At 33.8% G+C, this 18,397-nt stretch overlaps 2 protein-coding genes and 1 long non-coding RNA gene across 4 annotated transcripts; all 3 read right to left on the bottom strand.

Annotated features, from left to right (window-relative positions):
- Positions 1–2,172: 2,172 nt before the first annotated feature.
- On the bottom strand, positions 2,173–5,321 carry LOC108198742 (indole-3-pyruvate monooxygenase YUCCA2). Its single transcript, XM_017366520.2, has 4 exons — positions 4,330–5,321; positions 3,085–3,333; positions 2,755–2,877; positions 2,173–2,632 (listed from the first exon to the last, which is right to left on the bottom strand). Exons 1-4 carry the CDS (start codon positions 5,038–5,040, stop codon positions 2,390–2,392), a joined length of 1,326 nt encoding a protein of 441 aa, XP_017222009.1. The 5' UTR covers positions 5,041–5,321; the 3' UTR covers positions 2,173–2,389.
- Positions 5,322–11,970: 6,649 nt separating this feature from the next.
- LOC108199091 (uncharacterized) lies at positions 11,971–12,509 on the bottom strand. Its single transcript, XR_001802272.1, has 2 exons — positions 12,200–12,509; positions 11,971–12,112 (listed from the first exon to the last, which is right to left on the bottom strand). It is a non-coding gene; the product is annotated as an uncharacterized LOC108199091 (long non-coding RNA).
- Positions 12,510–13,612: 1,103 nt separating this feature from the next.
- LOC108197727 (kinesin-like protein KIN-13B) lies at positions 13,613–17,810 on the bottom strand. 2 transcript variants are annotated; one of them, XM_017365419.2, is made up of 11 exons: positions 17,487–17,810; positions 16,858–16,965; positions 16,437–16,514; positions 16,258–16,339; positions 15,820–15,979; positions 15,442–15,744; positions 14,964–15,182; positions 14,399–14,849; positions 14,240–14,305; positions 14,031–14,151; positions 13,613–13,813 (listed from the first exon to the last, which is right to left on the bottom strand). In XM_017365419.2, exons 1-11 carry the CDS (start codon positions 17,607–17,609, stop codon positions 13,770–13,772), a joined length of 1,755 nt encoding a protein of 584 aa, XP_017220908.1. In that variant the 5' UTR covers positions 17,610–17,810; the 3' UTR covers positions 13,613–13,769. The 2 variants fall into 2 exon arrangements, with proteins under 2 accessions (XP_017220908.1, XP_017220907.1); XM_017365418.2 differs by lacking the exon at positions 13,613–13,813 and having other exon boundaries at positions 13,820–14,151; positions 17,487–17,808.
- Positions 17,811–18,397: the final 587 nt, after the last annotated feature.

Genomic DNA, 18,397 nt, shown 5'->3' with positions numbered 1-18,397 from the left:
GTCCTTATCAATATATACATGACATGTTCTTCAAATTCATAAATGTACAAATAATTCCAAAATTTATAAGAAACCCAATATATTTCGGAAGTCTGGCAGATAAGTTTTGTCTCTTTATAGTCGGTACGAGCCAGTGTTGAAACTTAATTATATCTTTAATAAGTTCAGGTTCATTGGTCCCTTTGCAAGGGGCTTAAAATCCAAGGTCCTGCATAAAATAATTCTGGAGTCAGGACAAATACTTGGTAGTAACGATAAATTATAGGACCACAAAACAGCATGAAGCAATAAGAATATATGCCAATCTGTACAGTGAGTGTTAATATGGACCAAGAAGCATGAAATATATCATGTGCACCATAGGTGCCGTACGTTATGCGAAAGCATGCTCGGGGTTTCGACATGTATTGTCCATTTGGCCATCACGTGTATCTGGACCATATATATGTGTGTACATATCTTTCTTCTCAACTTATTAACTTCTATCTGCAACTTGAAATTGTGAATGTAACATGCCTCTAACAAGAGCTTATAATCGTAATCTGAGCTCATCCTGCTCTCGTTAAGATATCAGAGGAAGGTTCCGACAGGATCTTATGCTATACAATAGACAAAATTTGTGAGAATCTGAATTTCTGCACCTTGCATATGCGACAAACATCGAAGCCGTTTGGGCAAACTTAAAAAAAGTGAATTTTTGCTCAAAGTAAAGAAGTTGATTAGAAATGAGAAGTAAATAAATTAATAAGGTGTTTGGAAAAAAAAAAAGAGAAGATCTGAGAGAAAAGCTAACATTTTCAACTTCTTAAAAATACTTCTACTTATTTACCCAAACGGGTCAAAAAAACGGAAGCTCAAAGCAGCTTCTGCTTCTCTTAAACAAACGGGCGCATTATTTGCTGCAAAATCTATGTATATCATTACTGAATAAAGAATGAAATTTTTTTGAGTTCCAGATTTTGGAGGCCCTAATTAATTTGGGTGCTTTCGACGTTGATGCTAATCTGAGGACAAATAAGCCATTGCAATCTCTTACACCTCAAGATGGCGACATGCATGCATTAGATTTCGCGGCCCTATCAATTATTTGTAGGCCATGGAGTTTCTGGTCCTAGACTGGAGAATTTTGGCAGAAATTTAATCATCTGCGTACTCGGTGATGTTGATGCTTGCTCTAACCCTCTCTTTGAGCATAATATCTTTATTGATAACCCAATGATTCGAGCTGATTCAATCCGTATGTTATCATCGATCAACTCCAGTACTCAGATAAACCCCACCATCCACATTTCGGAAACCCTAATTACAATAGAGTACTACTCCATAGTGTGTTGCAACACTATTCTTGTCAATATCATGACCCATGCAAACATTATTTTTACAGGCAGGGTTCATCTATACCATTGATCTTGCAAGTGTTGTCACTTTCGGGTTTGTATATATATGGTGAATTAGGGATCAAACTTGATCAGATCAGTGTACATTAATTCCTCAGACTGCAATTACGTACATGATTGTCTTGAATAGAAATGGACCAATTTCATCAAATTGTGGCGTAGAGTTCGCTGTGCGCTTCAATTAATTTTACTGAGGAATGTCATCTGTGGGGCTGATTCTCTGCGAGGAAGACAGGAAACAACTATAATTAATATAGAGGGAAACAAAGAGGTTGATTCTCTTCAATTTCCGTAGAAAGAGTATTTAAATTTCTGTAAATGATCGTTTAGAAAGGATAGGTTTGATTGGTCGTCTACAAAAAAATTGAAGACAACTTCCATAACCTTTATTAATGCGTTCCTTACTAAGCTACCAGTTCTCTCAAAAATTTCGAGTTTTTAATGATGTTACCCTTCAATAGGATCATACCAATAGAAAAACAAATAGGATAAAACCGATCGCGTAAAATCGACCAACAGGAAAAACGTGTCAGGTGAAAACTGGGATAAAACCGACAGGCTAAAATCGGTCGGTTTTATCCAAAATGACATCGTTCTGCAAATTTATACCTTGCCTTACCACTCTCTCTCGTTCAAAAATGCATTTTTGGACCGAGGATGGATCAGTAGCAGCTCATCTGAGAATCAGTATTAAACATCTGCTATAAGTTAATTAGAATGGACGGAAAACTCTATTGAAGTATATTCGTGCATGAAATTCGAATTGAAGCTCAGATCATCCGCATACAAACAAACACCGCCATATTTCAAATTTACATAAATATTAAACATCCACCCCTCAAAAATTTTATATCTACAGAAAATAATGTGTTTATATACATAACTACCGCTTCTTTTCCTACGTCTATATGTACTCTTATACAAATACAATGCAATGCTAAGTCTGAATTGCCCCTTAACTTGTTTGCCCTTTGTCTAAATGTGCAAGGACCTCATAAATTACACAGAACCCTTTCGATTTCTGGTACTTGATCAACTGACTCCGTAATAATTTTCGAATCTTTTAAGTACCATTGGAGCTCAATGTCTTCTGCAACTCTCTCTGCATCCATTGATGTGCCAAGTAAGCCACGCTTCGCGAATCCAACAGAGTATAGACCATTTTCGCCTTTCCATCCTTCCGGCCGGAATGGTTTCTTAGAGTGTCCATCTTTTTTCGAAAACAAAACATTATCCTGAAAAAGAGCAATACGATTAATTAATCGCAAAGTTGCAGAAATTCTATAATCCTCTCCTATGACACATTTTTTTACTACTTGATAATTGAAACTAGCTAGCTAACAATTCGAAAATTTACCTTTAACCAAGACGGTATATTATTTTTGTAGCCTGTCGCTAAAATTATAGCATCGAAATTTTCTGTTCTCCCGTCTACGAACTCTATCGCATGACAAGTGAACCTCTTTACTCCAGGAAACACCTGCATCAACATTTAATATTTATTATTACCACGGAAAGCATACATGCTTATTAAACCCGTCTGCTAGCACTTTGAGGTTTTAGGTGATCCGTCTCTAACAACCAAGTTATATATGATAACATAGCCGTTAAGGTTTGTAAGAAGGAGAGACTTAATATTTAAACAGTTTCTAATTCCTATCGATATGTAAATCTGAGAGTTTATTACCTTAATACTCCCGTTTCGAATCTTGGCAAGAGTTCCCACATCTAATACGGGCGTCTTCCCTGTTTTTTTCTTTAATTCGAGGGGACCAAGTTTAGGTCTGTAGAGTCCGAGTTGATCCGTGTCACCAATGGTGAGACGCGAAACAAGAAGCAAAAAACAATCCACAAAGCGTATGGGCAGCCACTTGAGCAACCACATGGACACTCCAAAAGTTGATCTCCCAAGCATCTCTTGTGGCAAAACATGCAACTGCAACAATACACTAAAAAGTCAATAAATTAAAAAGAAGGGTTGCCACGAGGCCGATCCTGAAATTCACGGGACCTAGTCAAAATCAGTTTAGTAAACTCTAATTCATACAATATTTCGCATGTTCTGCAAATTTATATATAGATGATTCTGAAATTTCGGGAGCCTGACTATAAGACTTGTTCGACCATAGTCAGGGTCACCTTTAGTTGCTGGGACCAGAAAACCTTCTGAACAGTTCCAAATAACCCGTGCTAGTTGAATCTAAACACTTTGGAATCTTTAAAACTCAAGGAGTGGTAAATTTGACAGAGGGCTACAAGCAAAGGAATATTCTGAATGGCAATTTATAGAATTATTAGATGCACATTGGCCCGCGCTTCACTAGTACTGCGCATGCAAGCGAAATCCAAGAAAGTTAGAAAAGGACAAGTGCACTCGTTACCTTGTTGCTATTTTTGTACTTGAATAAGAGTGCTTCTCCTACATTTCACACAAAATATCTTCTGACACAAGAGTAACATGGGAGTTCTTGTTTAACTTAAAAACCCTAAACCAAAAGACATCGATCCATCTTAATGTTTTAATTTCGGCCATCAACTTTAAAGAGTGGAGACTGGAGATCGAATCAGGATTTGGGTGCTGAAGAAAAACTCTTCGTAGCTATGCAAGAAAAGCGGCTAATTTCGACCAGAAACTATTTTCGACCGTTTATGGTAAACCAGATTCTGATGGTCGAAATTAGCCGTTTTTGTTATAGTGTAGCAGATGTAGAGTAGTATAACCAATTAGATCGATTGACCTCTCAAGAGGTTAACCGTTCAAGACTCGGAGGAGACGTGTGTGTGTGTGAGTATGAAGGTAAGGTCGATGATTAAAACTGTGATCATCGACACTTGCTAATTAAAATCACATATTTGTAGATGTTTTCAGAAACCTAAAGAGAAAAAAAAAAATTGCTTTCGAGGATTGGAAAATATAGTATAGTAAACATACGGTGTCTCGAACAACCAGAGATGGCCTAGCATTATAGTTGCAGAGATCCAAACAAATCTCCATGCCCGAATTCCCACAGCCTACAACCAAAACCCTTTTATCGCGAAACGGATCACCACTCTTGTAGTGGCTTGTATGAATTATAGGTCCCCGAAACTCATCCATTCCTTCAAACTCCGGCTTCACCTCCTCAGCATTCTCCCCACTCGCGACGACAAGCCATTTACAGACATACTCAATTTCACCACTCTCCAATTCCAATTCTCCCTTAACGGTCTTCATTCTCCAAAAATCACAATTATTATCAAACTCTGCACTCACAACCGTCGTATTATACTCCGGCTCGATGTGAAAGGCCTTGGCATACGCCATCAAGTACGCGACGAATTGCTGCTTGGTAGGGTAAGTTGGGAAGTCCTGAGGGAAAGGCATGTGAGGAAGCTGGCACAAGTGTTTCGGGAGGTGAAGGCGAAGGCGATCATACGTCTTGAGCTGCCACAAAGAGGCCAAACAATTCGCCCTTTCGAGGATCAAGCTTGGAATTCCCCTCTGCCTTAAACAGGCCGCCACGGCCAGCCCTGATGGCCCGGCTCCCACTATAACCGGCCCCTCCACCCGAATTCGTGATGTTGTCGTCATTGTTTTAGGCCGCGTGAGGCGTGGATCGTGAAGTCTCTTCCCGTCGAGTTCTGTCAAGTAGTTGTAGTCCATTAAGAGCTCACTACAACAAATAAGCCTATTTACGACAGATTTTTAACACTAAAATCCGTCGTAAATAGTCCAATTACGACGGATTGGGAGAAAGAAGGAAAGGGAAGAGGAGATGGTGGTGGTGAAGGACCAGATGATCAAATATGTGAGGGGGACTCCTTGGAAATAGTAATAACTACCATTAACTAACAACCAACTAGCTCTTCTAAGCCCATTGTCACTGAGTGTAGACCATTTTGTAAGTTGTAACAAGAGGCTTAATCATGAATGCATGCACAAGAACACCAAACTATATATACACACATTAAAGCATGTGATGTCCACGTATTTTCGGAACAAAATTTGGGGTACGTGTTAGTTCGACATGATCACGCTTGTAGTGAAATATATTTTTATGTGAGAATAATATAATTTTTCTACACTCCAAAGAATAGAAATACATGATAAATATACAAAATAATTGTTGAGCATGCACTTCTTTAAAGTTCGAATAATTATTCTCATGTTAAAATTGGTTTTGCACCGACTTGCATGTATTTATAACACGATAAATATGCAAAATAATTTTGTAGCATGCTATTCTTTAAAGTTAGAATAATTGTTCTCATGTTAAAACTATTTTCATTCTCATTTTTTTCATAAAATTATACGCGATACGCTGTAATTAGATTATCAAAAGAGTACATATGTTAAATTTCAGGAATGTCATTTTTTAATAATTAAACACAGCTGCACATTTATCTTCTGATTCAAACATTTTACAGTTCGACATGTGACAGAAGCTATATTTATGTGTATATGTGCTAGAGAGATCGAAAACATTCTGGTTATACAGTGACAGCTGGCAGCTATGTATATTTGATGACAGTGCACAATCAACTCAATGGATGGTGGAGATGAAATGATTGAGGGTCAACTGTTCCACTGCTTCAGTTTTAATTTTGCCTTTCCCGTTAGGTTTTATTTATAAATGTATCGACCGATTCATCAATATATCGAATAAATTAAATTTCTTGAAAATTTTAGACAATCTGACTACTTAATAACAGTAATAATGCACTCTCGACCTTTTGGCATACAAAAATAATCTCCGTTATTATTAATATTTCAGAAAAATGTGTCAAATATATATGATATATCTAATTTAATTTATATAATTGAACTTCCAAAAAATGAGATTATTTGTGAAAATGACAGATGGATCAATCGAATAAATATAAATCAACTTATCAACCAAACAAATTTTCAATCATGAAATATTTTAGATAAACTAGTTACTTAACATATCATTCGTGATCAACTCTATCCCTACATTGATAAACCGATCTATTGTTAAATTTTCAAAATGAGGAGTCAAATATTTAATTTATATAATTGAACTTCGAGAAAACGAGAATATTATGAACAAAATGATGTTGTGTTGACTATATATATGTTTGATGGGAATCTTGAGTTTTAATCTCTCATCATTGTCGATGATCCCCATCTACGAAGGCATAGCTTTCCTAGAGTATGCATTCTGTTTTTCGAGACCACCTTCCATTTATTTTGAAGCTGACTATGGGTTACTTGTCCACTCTGTCCCACCACGTGTAATATTAATCAAATTCAGATCAGTTTATCAAAACTCATCGCAAATGTACATCGAGTATATGAGTAGAGGTGTTTGACGACATTTTTTATCCGACCCTTGTCATGTTACGTAATTAAAATATTATTATAAGATTCATCATTTTATAATAATAAAGTGCTTTTTCAATGAGAATATAAGAAGACTATATACGGTCATTTTCGACCGACCAATTCTCGTCGAAAATAACTTATTTCGACCGACAGTAATTTTTGACCGGAAAAGTGCCGATCGAATTTAGGCTACTTGAAAATAACTTTCGGTCGAAAATATTTAAATTCGACCGCTATTTTACAAATTAGACATGTGTGGCAAAATCTATATTTCACAATGTCTTTCAAAATATATTTTTCAAGATTTTTAATTAAATAATAATTTTGATAATATTATTTATAAAATTATAAATTTTGCAATGCTTCCATTGCAAAACACGCATGATGTTCGAGATCTTCGATAAAAAAACGACTTACACTTAATTTTAACATATATAAGAGGTGGAAAATTATATAATTTAATATTTTAAATTTAACTTATACCTAATAAGTAGCATCTGTTGGGGAGAATATGAGTTGAAAATCAAGATGATAAAATTATAGTGAGATATTACATATAAATTATTTTACTTAAACAAATATATTGATAATAAAAGCTAGCACACATCCAAATTATAACTAAAATATATATATTATTATTTTAAATATAAATTTTTTTTAATTGAAAATACCCTTACACCTACCTCATGTTTGACAATAATTAATGTACTTTCAAAGAGATGTTTTGTTTGGTTAGAAAGAATGAAATGTAATGAAATGAAATGAAATGAACAAAAATAAATGAAAATAATAGAGGTGGGAAGAAAGTTCCGAAAAAAATTGAGGGATGCAAAATTATTATGATGTCATTTGAGAAGAAAATTGGATGTGTGATATTTAGTATAGGGCGTAAAGAATCGAATTGAGAAAAAAATGAAATTTATAAATATTTGCCCATAACATAATTCAAAGTTCATACTCCTTTTATATTCTTTCACCCTAATCAAATACAACCCGAGAGTTTTCTATCATGGACGCTTGTTTCTTTCCTGACAGTTGCATGCATTATGTAATTATATGTGCCCCAATATTTAGCCTAGCAAGATAAATATGTTCGTGTTTAGTTCATTTCTGGTAAAGAGACTGCCGAGTGAAACTCCAATTTGGAAAAGCAAGAAGAAGATTACGGGGCTCTATTTTGAGCCAAACCAGGATTTGTGTAATTGGAGTGGAATCCATTCACTTTTTAAGGTTCAAAGTGAATAATACGTGTTAGATTCCAAGTATAATAATTAATATTACTAAACAGTGACTGCTGAGATTCTACGCAGCTCCAATGATCTGGGGAATATTTACTTGTGCATGTAAATTCTTACTCACTTTTTGTGTTAGCAATTGTTCTAGACTTCTAGTTAAGTGCATGGGGCAGTCAATCGCCATCAAATAAACAGTATGCTATTCGCCATCTTTATATCCAGTGGCGGAACCAGGATTTATTTCGACCCCGGGCTAAACTATTATTAAAATTTCAGCAAAAAAATTAAAAGTAAATATGCATACCTTAATTGGTTAAGTGGAGATATCTTTACTGTCTTTTTTTGAGTAAGGAATAGATGACAACTGAATTTTACGATTTTGCATATTTTGATAACATTGTAAGATAATTTCATCGTCTATGTCTTTAAATATGGTCTTTTCGATGTAAACCACCATGTTAAGTGGGCTATTTTTATATATATATATTCATTTTTAAATTTGTCCCCGGGCTAAAAAACTAAAAATAAATAAATTATACTTATTATTTTTCTCTCAGCCGGGGCTGGCGCCGGGGCTAGCCCCCCTTGGTTCCGCCCCTGTTTATATCACACTTTTTTTATCCTCCTATCTATATATATGTTTCCGGAGTTCTCATGTCATGCATATTAAAATATGTTAGAATATGATATCATCCTGGAATACTGTCCACTCAACGTGTTATGATTTTGAAGAAATTATCCTTTAACATGATATCAGAGTTTAGATTTGCTGGGACTGAGCTAGATTCGACTTCTTGCGATCTCCAATATTCTCGTAATTAAATCATGAAGATCCACTCTGGACTCAAATATGTATTTTTGAGTGACGGGAATTATGAGAATATAATATGATCCGGGTAAGCCCTCCTCCCAAGTACAGTGACATTCAAATATGATGCAAAAAGAATTCCAACAACGTTTAGGAAGGGAGATGTGATGAATACAATTTTCACCATGTGTGAGTTGATTGAATAATTGATCCAACATAGACATGAAACAATATTGCAGGGTAATTGTTATCAACTAGTCCATTTAGCCCACAACAACTGTACAAGTTGACCCCAGGCTGTGGAGGGAGCAATTACCGAATGCTTTTGCAAGAGAATCTCTTCAAGTGAGAACTATATATATTGCTGTGGGACTCTGCACTTTTCTATTCTAAAGATTCTTTCCTTACTATTGTTACTTCCAACACTTAATATGCATATACTGTTTTTTTTAAAAATAAATAAATTTGGACCTTTTACCTAAACAAGGCGATGGTGAACATTAGATTCAAAAGATTCGATTCTAAATTATTTATAATAACATGTTTAAATTAATTTCACTGATTCTTTAAGATTCAGTTCCGGTTCGAGAAATTTCCTTTCACCACGTAATTATTTTTCCTGCCGAGTAGGCCTAGAAAATTCCAATAATAGTTATGGACTATGGTTAGGTTTTAATAATATATTAAATTTAAGTGAAAAGGTGATTTTTATTTCAAAATTTTGAGTTGCAAATTATGAGTAGCACTGCTGGTTTTCGAGAAATTTCTACTTTATGCTCTAGTTGATTGTATTCTAATTAATTTTAAAGTTAAAATCAAGAGATCGATTAGGCAAATAACTGATTAATTATACAAAAATGATAATGGTTGTAGGGCTAAAATGATCAGTTTGTTAGCCATGTATAGAACAGAAAGGCTGAACATAGGTTATAATGCAGACCAAATTATATTGTTCCCATTTCTGAAATTAATTAATCCGTCTTGTTTAATAGTAAAATTAAGGGCATGTCCCGAAAGGGAGCCACTTAAATTAAGATCATAAGCTTTGGCAAAATAAATATTAATTAGAGTACAATTGGGGTTATGAAATTACTATAAAGAGAAAGGGCCAAGCGATCATTTAAGTGTGATCCTGAGAAATATTACTAGTTAATCCACAAATATTGACTTTTATTGCATATTTTCGTGTTTAGTGATTTATTTAAAAAATCGCTGAGTTATATTTCTCTTTGAGATTTGGTATGCATAAAATTATATGTAGGCCTTATGATAAAATTTTAAAAAATAATCTACAGGTATTTTTGTAAGTCATGATCATACTCTGCTTTAAGGTCTTCTTCAACCCAAATAGATGTTATTTTATAGTTTTATATTCAAGTCCAACACGTGTGACTTATTCATGATTTAAATCAACATTTAGGATAATTAACAAAAGTAAAAGTTCCAAATGTATTTTAGAAATGTTTTAAATTATATGGATTCTTTCATCTGTCTTATTTTTAAAACTACCCTACTCAAAGCATCATTTTAATCTTAATAATAAAGTATTATTGATCTCTCTATTTTCATACTTCTTTCCCTATTACAATTCAAATATATTATTATATTAATAATTGGACTTGTGGACCAGAATTCTTGTTGGAGTTAATATAAATGATAACATCCTATATTATAATGATATTATATTTTATAACATTTGTATGTAAATTATTAAGACACTCTTTTTGCTTGCAGGTTTTGTAAGGCCAGATTTTATAACTTCAACTTGCTTTCTTTGTCCAGCAGATTTTGTAATTTGTAGGTTTTGCATAATTTTTAACTTGTTTTTTTTTTTTTTGCCATATAGATTCGACGGCTTAAATATTTTTAGTCAAGAAATTCTGTAATTTGTAAATTTTGCAACACTTAGATTTAATAACTTGTAGGTTTTGAAGTTGGTAGGTTTTCTCCGTAACTTACTCTCTCCGTCTCAAAATAGTTGTCACATTTCTATTTTTGTTGGTCAAATTAACTAAGTTTTGACTAAAGATTAGAAGTCAATCACTCATTATTTTAAAAAACTGAAAATTACATCTTAAAGTAGATTAAAAATTATTTCCAGTGACATATTTTTTTTTATTTTTTAACTGATAAAATATTAATAAATTTCAATCAAATTTTAGTTAATTTGACCGGCACAAAATCGAATGTGACAACTATTTTGGGACGGAGGGAGTATAAATTTTATAACTTGTAAACTCCTGATTTGTACTCGTACATTTTGGAACTTGTAAATTTGTAGCTTGTAAATTTTGAAGGCTCTAAAATTTGCAACTTGCACAATCTATAACATGGAAATTTTGTAGGAACCACATTCAAATTCTGTAGTTTATAGATTTTGTTTTCTGCAGAAGTGGGGCCAAGTTTACTTGAAATCATACCCATTCGGTTCCAATAAAATCCTGCTTTTGTTTCAGTAGTGGAATCCATTTTCGTTAATGATGCTCAAAATTCCCACGAGCAACATTCTCCACTACATATGAAAAATGATTGCGGAATACGCGGATGGGAAGGTAGCTTTTTATATAACGGATTTTCCTTATAGATTAATAATTATTTTTTAATTAGATATTATAATTAGGTGTGATTTGTGAATTTCTGATAATTCTCATCTCATTAATAATACCAGTCTGGATGCACATAAATCTATATCAATCAAAATCTCCCATTTAAATAAAAAGTAATAATTGGTATATGCCTACGCGCACATACTTGAAAAATCCGTTTCTATAAATCGAGACTTGATACAGAACTTCTAGTCTTGATACTAATTGACAGTTAATATTATACTCATTATAAGAAAAATGAACTTCTTACTAATAAACCGATAATAATATAGGTATAAATCATTATCAATTGAAAATATGATAACTTTTTACTCGTAAAAGCATGACTCAAATATTAAATATTAAGTATTTATTTTAAACTAATATTTTATAATTTTTATATTATATGGTAGATGAGAGTGGACAACGACTCAACGAGCTTAACCGCATGAAATTTATAAAATTTTATATGAAGTATATAGATATGTTGTTAACCGCATTTGCAATCATATTTGTAAATGTTAGCAACCATAAATACACTCTGAAAAAAATGTTGAAAATTACATTTAATTACAAAATAAGTTGCAAGAAAATACTAATTGAGAAAATTAAGAGTTAATTGAGGGTCCTAGCGGGGCTGGTATTAATAACATAAAATTAACCAAAATCAACTAAAAATAATAACAAAATCAACTAAAATAAACAAGTTACACCATCATGCCACCTTCGACTCTCACTCCCTCATTTGTCTTCACCCGAACCTAGCCACCACAACATAGCCGCCATTAATCCTACAAACCAGTCAACAATATCGATACACACATAAAAAGTACAATTAATACACATACCTACTTAATCAAGCACATCACCCGCCTTCGATTGATTCGATTTTTTCTTTCAATTTAATTTGATTATTATGGGATGAAAAATGAAGGCGATCCAGGACAATGATGGAAAATGATAACAATAACTAGTTGAACGAAAGAGGAGGTTGAGAGTGGCGAGATTGGAGTCGGGGCCGAAAAGAGTATGATTGATGGGCTTGCGGAAAAAAGGGGAGTAGGAAAGGAGGATGTGGTAAGTGGAACGGGCAGAATTGAAGAAGGCGTGAGAGCCGTGGAGGGTGGAGATTAAAGAAGAGTGGAGGATGGAGTTGTAGAATTTGGGAGTTATATCTTTACAAAAATATTGAAATTGTACATTATATTTGTAATTGTTTTTAGAAAATAGTAAAATTGCAAAAGAAAAAAAACCTTACGAAAAACAGTATATTTTCTAAATTTCTTAAATTTATTTCACAAATTTAGTAAAACCGTCCTCATATGATATTTATAATTAGAATCTTTTAGTGAAGGAGTTGTTTTTTGTATTAAATAGTGTATACCGAGCAAATTTACATAAAGCTTAAGCGGAGTCTTGGTGTAAATATTTGTCAAAAGATAAAATATAATATAATGACTTCAAATTTAATCTATTCTTTTCTACACTATTCTAAACATTCAACTAATATAAAAATAACCGTATGTTTAACAACGTAAACAACATACATAATTACTTTCATGAAATGTAGAATGTTACCTTTAATAAAATTAATAAGTTCAACAATGATTTTTGTAATTATTAAATTGAATGATGTTAATAATTACAGTAATTGACTATAATATTTAAGATAATGTAAAACTATATATTATTTTTAATAAGTAAAAATATTATTTATGATTAAATTAAAAAATTATGACCAATATTCAAAAATAACAACTCAAACGCGGAGACTAAAAAAAGTGTACATGACTTAAAATCTGCACAGTCTCTCAAATTATCGGACATGAATGTTCGTAGTTAATCTTCATATTTTCTTTTAATACCACCCACATCAAAATAAAAAAAGAATTCAAAAATATTGTCACAAAAAGTTAACAAGAAATTTATATTAAAATTTATGTCTTTAAATTAAGTAATTAAATCTCCGCATGTGTTTCTTTGCGAGGGTTTGAACGTTATATTTTTAACGGGCAAAAGCATACCTGTACATACATACAAGACTTAACATGAAATCATGAATTGAGTTTACGATGATCATCTTTTTGATGGGTGATTTCGAAAACCATGTACATATTTGAAAATGGATTTTATTTTTTTTTGTTAGAAAGCGGTATTATATTTTTCTTGATAATTTATGTAGGAAAACATAAGCATTTTTTTAAAAAGCCACGGAAAGAGAACTAAAAATTGGGATGAAAGTGAAGTTTGAGAACTAAAGGGAAGAAAAATAAAATTCACAAGCTTTATATATATCAGTTCAATTACAAAATATAGCCCCTGTTTTACAAAAAGGAAATCAAACTAGTACAGGCACTGCAACTTTTGTATAACCTCACAACAAAACTTCCAACCCAAAAATTGACAAAATGCGTTATTTTAGCTATAATTAGTCGGAGGTGCACGCAAGCTGACTCGGACACCTGTATAACAAAAAGAGAAGAAGATGGAAACAAGCTTTCAATGCGGAGAAATCCAAAAACACACACCAAAACCTGTCTTTCCATGGGGAAAGACCATCAAGGAAATTGAGTCATGACATTTTTTACCAACAATATTAGTGTTTATACCAGAAGGAACATGATTACTGCCCGGAAGAAGCTAAGATATTGTATTCATGCAAATGGCTCCGGAACTGACCTAATCGATTTTGCAGCTGCACAATTCCTGCTGCCTTATGCGAAAGAATCACATTTAGCTTGTGAATATATTCGTCGAGCTGGTTTCCTGGATTGTCAACCTGAACCAAAAGGTCCATCTCCTGCATGAAAAAAAAAAACAGAATTTGTTAAATTTAACCGAAAATATTCATCACTAGGTGCATGAAGTGTGTCTGCAGATGGCCGAACCTGTCTGACAATATCCATAGTCTGTTCTATGAGTTTGCGGTGAGCATTCACAAGATCATTCTCTTCCTGAGTGAAGGACAATGAGGATGAGGATTTAATTTATAATTAGGTTGATCGCGGAGTTTAACTCTGCTACAAGATATTTGAAGTGTTGTTTACCTTTAGGATAGCATCAATTTCTTCGTCTGAATGTGAGTTCTTAGCCTGAGATGCTGTCGATTCCCTGGCATTTGTTTGAGTGGTGTTCCTTGTCTGAAATTGATTGTTTTGTTCATGAGTTTCCTCGTTGTACTCAAAATAGTCTTCAATTACATCATCTGGCCTTTCTGTCTGACCCTTGTATTTATCTGGAAAGGCCTTTGAGGCTGAGGTGCTTTCTACTCGTCCATTAGGAGCACGTTCAAGTGTCAATGATTCAGAAGGCTCCAATTCACTTTGCTTAGGCCACCCGAATCTGTTACTTCCGACATCTGTGGGGTTATTATCTGAAGAGGCTGTTGCAGTTGTTGAAACTGAAGACAAGGGCAAAGCTGTTGAGGTTCTAATGTTTAGTGACGAAGAAAGTGTATCTTTCCTGAAGCTGCTGGTTCCCTTGCACAGACTCTTAACCCTAAAATTATGTGTAATCAATCAGCAGATGTCAACAAGATATTTAAAACTCAGAAGTTCTCTACTTGGAAAAAATGCAAACCAACAAATATTTTCTAATCCGAATTAACATTACCTGTCAGCATATCTTAATGTGTTGAGAGTATGTTCACATGATCCTGAGTTTGGGGAAATGCATGATATCATAACAGTGCGCGAATCACCAACAAATGAGTCTCTAAGAACCTCAGTTAGCTTACTCCCTCTGAAGGGAATATGACCCTGATCGCTGTCAAGTGCTCTGATGCATTCCTTTAGTGCAAGTAAACTTTTATTAATTTCAGCGCCTTCCATTCTACAATAGAAATTGACAAGCATTGTTACTCCCACGGAGCAATTTAGTCCACAGTGATACTTTATTGGAAACATTATCTTTTGTATAACTTTTATCCCCTTTTGGATGATGATATCTACTTTCACGGGTACTTGGGCAGCATACAAATGTTCCACCAGACCAAAATCAAGGAAAAGGGTAGGTTCTGCATTTTTCAGATTTTTTTTACGACTTCCTTGGGATCTTGCTATTATCAACAAAGTCACATCTCTATACATACCTTGTTTGTTTGTCATTATCTGTCGTATCTGCACCACGTTCACTTCCAGCAAGATCTATAAAAGATAACTTGCCAACAAGACGAGCAGGCTTTGATTCCTTCCCATCAACAATTTTTTTGATAGCAAGCTGCAGTATAGCATGTGATCGAGAGGATTCCTCATTTGCACCAGTTGTGCCAGTACTTCTTGTTGAATTGCCTCTCTCGATTAATTCCTTGACTGTATTTACATCTACTACTCCAAATTCTTGCAAGCCCACAATGCAGACCTGTTGTTTTCCATCTTCCCTTATACAAAGCTTTCTGCAAACATAGTGTTCAAGGTTACGATGCTAAATTATTATGTACTTATGTAGAGTCACAAACTGACAGGCTCACTTTCTATCATTGAGAAGATCAAATAGCTTTCCTCCATATATTTCAAAGAAACCGACAAACAACTGATATCCCTGGTTCCGGTAATTATAGTGCATTAGCCTAAATATATCTTCGGATGCCTTAAGTGGCAACGGTTGCATTGTAAAAGTCTTTCCACTCCCTGAAACATGTCAAGTAAAGCAAAATATATTTTAATGATTAATTTGATATTGATAAAGATTATCCATTCATTGCACAAGGTAATTGGGACAAGCTAGTATGTAGGAAGACACTAAATAAGATCATTAGCCAAACATGAATGTACATACGAAATTCATCCACTCAATATGGAAACGACAAAGATACAACAATCAAGAAGACTGTAACTAAACTGAAGCAGTGCTCTTAGAAGTATCATAGAGGTGCAAAGCAAGTAGGAAGAAGAAAATAAGATCATGCCTGTTTGGCCATAAGCAAAGCAGGTTGCTTTTGTTCGTTCAAAAATCATTGGTATTATAGGCTCGACTGTCTCCAAGTATACCTACAGCAACAAGGAAAAAGGCTTCGTAATCAATAAAAACCATGAGAGGTACATAAAAAGTTAGAGAACTGCATCTGTCTTGTAGATATGCACTCACTTCTTCATTGGAGACATTCTCATTCAGCACAGCGTCATAAAAAAAATCATGCTTCTCAACATATTCAGTTAAGTCCACCTGCAAAGACGGTATGTCAGCTACAAGAGAAGAAAACAACTCTGCATATCACTTGCTGTACTTTAGAAATGCATGCGAATTGTATTCTAGAAAGAAATATGCCAGAGATTTCGAATGAGTCTGACATACGCACAAATACTGCAAATCATATAAATAAATACTTCGTGGAAAACACAACTCATTTATCAATTAATTAGATTGCAGTTGACTCATTAATCAGGTAGTAACACCAATAGTTTTGAGATTTTTCAAGCTCCATAAAGATTGAGAAACCTATAACGTGAGGCCAATGCCCGAGCTTCAATTAAAATTCGCCACCCCAGGATATCAATGTGTAGGATACCTTGAATTTTTTCTCATGGACGGAAAGGGAATTAGTATTTGGATCAATAGTTATAATGTCTTCCTCCGTCTTCGCCACCTCCCTTTTATTAAGGGGTCTCTTACGTACCTGTAGTCAGAAATGGACACTTGGTATCAAAAAAAAAGGTAAAAAAATACACATACACAAAAAGAAAACAGAACAAAGATAAAGACCAGTATTGTATTCTCATTAGACTTATGAACTCAAAAATATTGAACGATTCCAGTGGACAAAAATCAAAAAAGCCTTCCAATGACGAAATTAGTCGACTTAAAAACCCCATCTCTAGACATAAAACTCTAAGAATAAAGAATTTGATCCTGATAAGCATTCACCCAACACTCTGAGATTTTAAGAAAACTCGTCACTTAACATAATATCAAGACTTGTCACTTGTTCTACCAGAACAGGCCAGCGAAGGGTAAAATGTACGCAGACCTTACCTCTGTTCTAATCTAGACCAATATCGTAAACTTAATATTCTTGCATAACTTTTTTATCCACCACCAGATACCCATAAAATCCAAACTTTATACATCTTAAAAACAAATCTTTATTCAAAATTCACACACACACACACAGTTCTATAAGAAAAATGAAATGAAAACCTGAGGCTGAAGCCATTTGCTGTTCTTACTAAAACCACCACCTTCAAGAAAATTATCAGAGAGCTGCCTCTGGTGGTAGCTGGTGGAGCCTGATCTTTGCATTTGCCTTCCAACAGCATGCATCTTTCAGAGTACCTCTATGTATATTAACTTTTTTCAATTCAAAAATAAGTGCTTAATAACTTCTTATTGTTGAAGAATTCTAAAGTTATGCAAAAATGAGGAAATTGGTGGTTTCCTAGAGAGAGATTAGGAGCTGAAAATGTTCCAAGATATGATTATGTTGGAAGCTTTATGAGGTGATGAAGAAACATTAAAGTTTTCTGCAAACTTTTTGAAAGCAAAGACCGGGCTTTTTCACTCATTAGTTTATTTCTTTTTTTAATAAATTTGTATTAAATAAAGAAAAATATCACTCTATCATCATGTTAATATATACCCCAATAAAATATTAGTATTATTTAAATCTTTGTTGTCTAAGTATAGTAGTTCCTTTTAATTAACGGATTACTTTAGTGTGCCTTAATTCCCTTAATTGGATTCTTACTTAATCAGATAATCGTCAAAGAACATATGTTATATTGGGAACTGAGAATTGAAAAAAGTCCAGAATTAAAGTTTAAGACAATAATATAATTAAAAATAAAAAATTTAATCTTGTTTACTTGGCCAGGTTAACCCCCGACTACCTATAGTATTCTATAAATATTAGAACATGTAAAAAAATTTCATGTTTTCGGGTTTGATAAAAAGTAGAATTCAAATTTGACTACCATGCTCGAGGTTATGAGTGTACTAGTTAGTCTAACCGGATTAGTCGGGGTGCGCGCAAACTGATCCGGACACCGATTTAAAAAAAAAAAGAAATTCAAATTTATTCAGACTTGATCTCAGTCAAGATAAACAGAAAA

This window comes from Daucus carota, chromosome 8 (assembly GCF_001625215.2).
Source record: "Daucus carota subsp. sativus chromosome 8, DH1 v3.0, whole genome shotgun sequence".
Lineage (NCBI taxonomy): Eukaryota > Viridiplantae > Streptophyta > Magnoliopsida > Apiales > Apiaceae > Daucus > Daucus carota.
The sequence above is the reverse complement of the archived record's forward strand: the minus strand, read 5'-3'. Positions and strand labels throughout refer to the sequence as shown.

Excerpts from the sequence above, each read along its gene's own strand:
- LOC108198742 (XM_017366520.2), bottom strand. The coding sequence starts at position 5,040 with ATGGACTACAACTACTTGACAGAACTCGACGGGAAGAGACTTCACGAT. Across the intron at positions 3,334-4,329 it reads CTCTGGTTGTTCGAGACACC|TTGCATGTTTTGCCACAAGA; the intron begins GTATGTTTACTA and ends GTATTGTTGCAG. Across the intron at positions 2,633-2,754 it reads ATATACCGTCTTGGTTAAAG|GATAATGTTTTGTTTTCGAA; the intron begins GTAAATTTTCGA and ends GCTCTTTTTCAG.
- LOC108197727 (XM_017365418.2), bottom strand. The coding sequence starts at position 17,609 with ATGCATGCTGTTGGAAGGCAAATGCAAAGATCAGGCTCCACCAGCTAC. Across the intron at positions 16,515-16,857 it reads TCCATGAGAAAAAATTCAAG|GTGGACTTAACTGAATATGT; the intron begins GTATCCTACACA and ends CCGTCTTTGCAG. Across the intron at positions 15,980-16,257 it reads CTTTGCTTATGGCCAAACAG|GGAGTGGAAAGACTTTTACA; the intron begins GCATGATCTTAT and ends GACATGTTTCAG.